At 43.2% G+C, this 6000-nt stretch overlaps 1 protein-coding gene across 1 annotated transcript in view; it reads left to right on the top strand.

The window, feature by feature from the left end:
- Nucleotides 1-3330: 3330 nt before the first annotated feature.
- BMPR2 (bone morphogenetic protein receptor type 2) overlaps nt 3331-6000 on the top strand; it is a 102451-nt gene continuing 99781 nt past the window's right edge. The window contains exon 1 of the mRNA XM_070732000.1: nt 3331-4921. Coding sequence (XP_070588101.1) covers nt 4846-4921 — 76 coding nt within the window. The 5' untranslated portion in view covers nt 3331-4845. The remainder of the gene's footprint in view (nt 4922-6000) is intronic.

The raw sequence follows: 6000 nt of genomic DNA, 5'->3' as shown, positions 1-6000 counted from the left end.
ATAATACTTGAGTTAATTAAGCAAAATTAATTAATCTCCATCATTCTACCCAGGGATCATAACTAATACAAAGCTATACAGAATTACATTTTTTGGGAATTTTCATTACATAAGAATAACAGCACTGTCTCTATATAAAAAGAAATAAACATTCCATTTCCATCCAAGTATTAGATGTTTCAAATCATCCTAAAATCATAAGGTGACTCTCAAGTTGATTGCACCAGTGAATTTGTTTTGGTCATTGTTAAAGTATCAATTAGCTTTCATTATGCTTCCCAATCTACCTCAAAAGGCTAACATCATTAACTATAGTAATGTATTAAGTGAATATTTATGCTCAGAAATCTAATCGTTATGGTTACAAACTAGTGTAAAAAATTACAAGGTTCACATTTAAAATTATTAACATTTCTAGTATCAGCAAAAGAAAATTGCTCATTATAATGCAATAAATGTGAATTATAGACTACAATCTTAGAGAATCATTGATAAAACTTCCCTAAACAATGAAAAGGATTTAAAAACAATTTTGAGTAAGTTACTAAAAAGTTTACTTAATAACTTATTAAATATGTCTAAGCAAGTATGAGCACACAGGTGTGTGTGTGTGAATCAACAATAGGTGTAGTATAAATTGGATTATAAAATTGTGGAGTCCCAGGGTTAAATTTCCTGCATATTTACGTCTAAATTTGCTGCATAAAGCATTATGGTTGAAAGAAATTTTCTCACATGCCAACAGAGAGGGCACTGCGTGCCACCTCTGAAACACATGCCATAGGTTCACCATCACAGCTCTATGGGCTCCTCTGCACATCCTCTCCTCCTTGATCTTGCTTGAGTACAGCTCACTAGAGTAGATGTTTCTCGAGGACAGGAATGCACAACGCGTCAGCCTGCTCTGCGTCTATTGTAAAGGCATCTTCCAATAGTCTTTTCTTGATCTGCATCAGAGGTAGCATTTTCCATCTTTTATCAGCAAGAGTGGGGCTATAGGGTCAGCCTGTTTGGCTTCACTGTAGACAAATATCTATGTTCCAACTAGCTAAGGCATCCTTCTTTCCTTTCTCCATCTTTTAAATCAAGTGAAATAGACAATAGTTCTAGCATTGCCCTCCTAGACCAGTGATTTTCAACCTTTTTTGAGCCGCGGCACATTTTTTACATTTACGAAACCCTGGGGCACATTGAGCAGGGAGGGGGCGGCGGCTAAAAAAAGTTTGGACAAAAAAATCCTCTCTCTCTCTCTTCCTCCCCTTCACTCTATTTCTTTCTCCCTCCCTCTTTCTCTCCCTTCCTTCCTTCCTCTTTCTTTCTCACTCTCTCCATCCCACTTTCTTTCTCTTCCTTCCTTCCTCTCTCTTTTGCTCTCTTTCTCCCTCCCTCCCTCCCTCTGTCTTTCTCTCTCTCTCCTTCCCTCCCTCTCTTTCTCTCTCTCTCTCTCTCTTTCTTTTTCTTGTTTTCTCTCTCTCTCTTGTTCTCTTTCTAGCTCTCGCGCTCTTTCTCTCTTGCTTTCTTTCTCTCTCTCTCTTGCTTTCTTTCTCTCTTGCTTTCTCTCTCTCTTGCTTTCTCTCTCTTTTTCCCTCTCTTGCTTTTTTTCTCTCTGAGCTTCGCGGCACACCTGACCATGTCTCGCGGCACACTAGTGTGCCCCGGCACACTGGTTGAAAAACACTGTCCTAGACCATGTGATAGAAGCAATAGGAAAACTAATTGTTCCATTTCCCTCTCCCCCCACCCCATCCTGTCAGAATTAACTTTCAATTCCTCCCACCCTCCACTCAGAACTGATGAAGTGTCTTCGATGAGAAGTGAAATTATTTCCTCCCCAAGGCAAAAACATAGTCCAGTTAGCTTTTGAAAAGAAACCACTTTTGATACAGTATTTAGAAAGTGTTGGTATTTTTAATTACTTATAAGCTGACTGACCACAGATATTTTTTAAAAAAACACACAAAACAGAAGTGGGAATGACATAAAAGTGGCAAGCTTTGTATCACAAGAAAACTGTACTGAATATAAAGCAAGGCCACCAAGTACAGGGAATGCCACAGCAAACAGGTTCTGCACGTACATACATGGTTTACAAAAGCTGAGGAATAGTTTGAAATTCATACAATTATTTTTCAAGCTGGATTCCTTTCCACGCCATTTCAGCAGAAGAAACTGAGCACCTGAAGGTTGTTATATGGGACCCTATTTGGACAGTCAACCATGAAAAATAAGGGCAGATATTCTGAAACCACCTGCTTATCATTCTTTTACAATTACAGTATATGTTTAATAAAAACACCCTACCACTTTTGTTTTCTTGGGTTTTATCTTTCTTAACCATGGGAGCTGTCAGTCTGACCAGGTAGACCACACAGGCAACACAAGCAGGTAAGCCAATGATACTTTATTGCAAAGCAACCTTAAGAGAATTTTACAAATCTGAAAGTACAAGCCTCCCAACCATCTCTTTTACAGAAAATACTATAGGGAGGGTCGTTTCTAAGCCTCTTGCTCTGCCCAACATTCAGTTGCAGGCTAGATAAGCCCTCTTATCTGAATGATACCTAGGCAGCATTTCTCCCGCCCTTTGTCCCCCCTCCCTTTTCCATATGCCATTAGACCCTTGCCATTTTTTCTTTAGACCGGGGTAGGCAAAGTTGGCTCTTGTATGACTTGTGGCTTTCAACTCCCAGAATTCCTGAGCCAATCATGCAAGCTCAGGAATTCTGGGAGTTGAAGTCCACATGTCATAGAAGAGAGCCAACTTTGCCTTCCCCTGCTTTAGACTAATATGTTTCAGTCTCAGCAATTTTAAAGATGTGCCAGGTTTCAACTCCCAGAATTCCTTAGCCAGGCACACTAACTAGGGAAAGCTGGGGGTTAAAATCTCACATCTTGAAAGGTATTGAGAAACACTTGCAAAAAGCCAAATGCCAAGCTTCCAGGGGTTTTAAGTTCCCCAACTCTGCTCACCTTTCTGAACTACAGTAATACAGTATTCTGATTGTAAGTCTCTCTCTCCCTTTTCCCCTAAATAAAACATGCTGGGAAGGGCTTAATTCAGAGCCCAGCTCGTTACGATAAATCGTTTAAAGGCTTTACTCCCGACGAAGGAAAATACGCCCAATTTCAGCGTTTTATTTTATTTGGCTTCGCTAGCCGTAAAAGCATTGCCAAGACCACAGGATGGTCGAGCGATTCAGCCAATAAAGCCGAGCAGCAGCAGCAGCAGTCAGTCGCCAGAAATAAGAAAGAAGCCAACGTTCCTCGCCTCCTTCGCTCCCTCCCTCTGCCTCGCGCAGCTGGGCTGGGGCCGCCGAACTAGCCTGTCTTGGCAACATGGCGGTGAAGGAGGGGCGCCGAAAACCTCCTGCCGGGCCCTTCTTTTTCGGCTCCCCCGCAACTCCACAGAGACGGCCGCCAGATTCGGCCGGGCCGAAGGGGTCGCTCTAGCTCGGGCGGGAGAGCCGTCTCTATGCTCGAGTCATCCAGAGGCTGCGCCGACAGGCGCGCGAGGCTCGGAGAAGTCCCGGGAAGGAAGGAAGGGAGGAAAGGGAGGAAAAAGAAGGGCGAGCTGGAGCTCAGCAGACGGGCGGAGCAGCGGCGGCGGCAGGCTAGGGCGGGGCGGGGCGGGGCTTCGCGGCGCCCACGGGCCAGGCGCTCAGACTGGCAGTTTAGCAGCGACTCCCCTTTGTGTCTGGACTGAGAAAAGGGGAGCCGCTGCCAGCCATCCAGCCAAGCCCAGCTGTCGGAGGCGGGGAGGCGTCGCGACGTCGAGAATCTCCCCCCTCCCCGCGCTGCCTGCGTGAAGCCTTCCCTCCCAGCCGGAGGGCGATAGGAAGAGCCGGGCAGCTGAGACTCCCCGGTGTGGGGTGGAGGAAACGGGGCAGGGTCGCGAGCGAGCGAGTGAGTGAAGGTGCAGGAGGGCGAAAGGGCTTGGCCGCCGCGCGAGCGCTTGTCACGGGTTCCCCCTCTCGGCTTTCGGACCGTTGACGAAACCGGGCTCTTGCGAGGGAAGGGAAAAGTGGTGGGGGTGGGGGGGAGAGAAGTGGCTCCTCCCCTCTTTCCCACTGGGGCCAAGAAAGGAGGCGAAGGGGGGCAGGCGAGAAGAAAGTGCATTTTGCCAAGGGCTGCCTGAGGGGAAAGACCTCTGCGCCGGGAAGCCTGGAACTGCGAAGCCCTGATTTACTGCTGCTGCTTCATAGGAACGCCAGGACTTCCAGCCCTTTTCCTGGGTTTGGAGTTCCTTCCTTTTCCGCGTACTTGCCTGCCGTGTGGGCGCGCGTGTGAAAGCGAAGTGGGGCGCCGAGCGTGTTCAACTCGAGTGCTGGTGACACGCAATGGGGCAACGGGCCCTTCAGATTCCCTGTAGAAGAAGACGCCTTGTTGTTAAGTGACGGGAAGATACAGGCGCAAAGATTTGGATCCTGTTTTCCTGTGTCTTAAATCCCGGCCTTTTAAATCGGGCCGCATCTCTCTGCCCTTTGGTGGCGACAATCGATCATTTATTTGTGCGCGTGTGTCCTTTTCACCTCTGGATATGTTTCATTGGAAACCTGAGTGGTGTGGTGACCCACATGGGAATTAATTTCAACGTGAACAATGATGACCATCATCTTAAGAAAAAAAGAACATGCGTGTCGGTTTGAGAAAAACTCACCTCATGAGGCCAAGCCCTGAACCATGAAGGCAGATTTGCTTAATGGAGTAAAAGCTCAAACAGCTCCTCTTATTTATCAATTGCCCCTTTCAGACTGGATTGTAAACTGAGAAATTTAAGACACTGGGAAGACAAGGTTTCCTCTTGTCAGCATTTTTTAAACTATACACAGCTGGATTCCTCCAAATATGACTGACTTGCTGCAGCACCTTTTACTGGTGCTCTTGTTCTCCAGTGCCACCTTACAACTCAGCATTGCGGCTGGTAAGTAGCCAGTGGGTGTAACATGACAGCATGTTCTGCAAACAGATTAAATTGGATTACTTGGATTTAAACCTGTGGATTTCTGATAAAGTCCATAGGAATAAATGGTGGATTTGAATAATTTGATTTGGTTCTGGGGATCACATTCCTCCTTTTTTTCTTTTTTTTTTGCTAAAGGAATGTTGTGTGGCTCAGGGCTTTCAAAAATGCCTTGGAAATTGTTGTGTTCAAAGGTGTGTACTTGTCTTGCAGTATTTTAGATGATCAGTCTGTGTTCATTTAAAATATTTTTTATTTGAAAATATTTATCAAGATACATATTTTCAAACCAAAGTTTCTAAAAAAACAACATGATTAAAATTGATTAGTTGTGCATAAATCTTTGTTCATAACCATTGGACATGATCAGTGGTTTTTCAAGATCATTAACATATACAAATATAACAATATATACTCTAGGCATATTAAGTGAATATGTCAGTGTGTTGAATGAAATACCAAGAATGAATCTATGTTCTTATAGATAAAATATCAGATACATTTTGGCCAATTTTTGTTGGCATGTGCTTTGTTAATTGCTAATCATATTTTGGGCATTTTAAAAGAAATGGAAATTCTCTTCATATGTGCTTCAGGTATAATTTTGATTTTGGCATAGTCTGGTCTAGGAGTGTCCAAAATATTGTGTCTTCACTTTTTTTAATTTCAAGATTTTATTACAGCTACTAGGATGCATTACATTATTATGAATATACTGTACATGGTTTTCATTACTGGAAATGACAACCTCTTTTTATTTTCCTCTTAGCATATATAATTGTTGTATAGGACAAGAGATACTTCTTGGGAAATTTTTGCAACAATATTAGAAGGCTATTATCTTTTTCAAATACTATATATTGAACTAAAATGATATGGAATACAGTATTTGCTTATGTGGAATATTTCATGTCATTGGCATTTAAACTTGATGTTCACTATTCCTATCTCTGCTAATTCTATAGGCTTTTTCTGTGAAAACTGGCTTTATAAAACTTAAATGTTTATTGAAGTGATATAAATAAAATACTTAATTTGGA

The sequence above is a fragment of the Erythrolamprus reginae genome, chromosome 1, assembly GCF_031021105.1.
Source record: "Erythrolamprus reginae isolate rEryReg1 chromosome 1, rEryReg1.hap1, whole genome shotgun sequence".
NCBI lineage: Eukaryota > Metazoa > Chordata > Lepidosauria > Squamata > Dipsadidae > Erythrolamprus > Erythrolamprus reginae.
The sequence above is the reverse complement of the archived record's forward strand: the minus strand, read 5'-3'. Positions and strand labels throughout refer to the sequence as shown.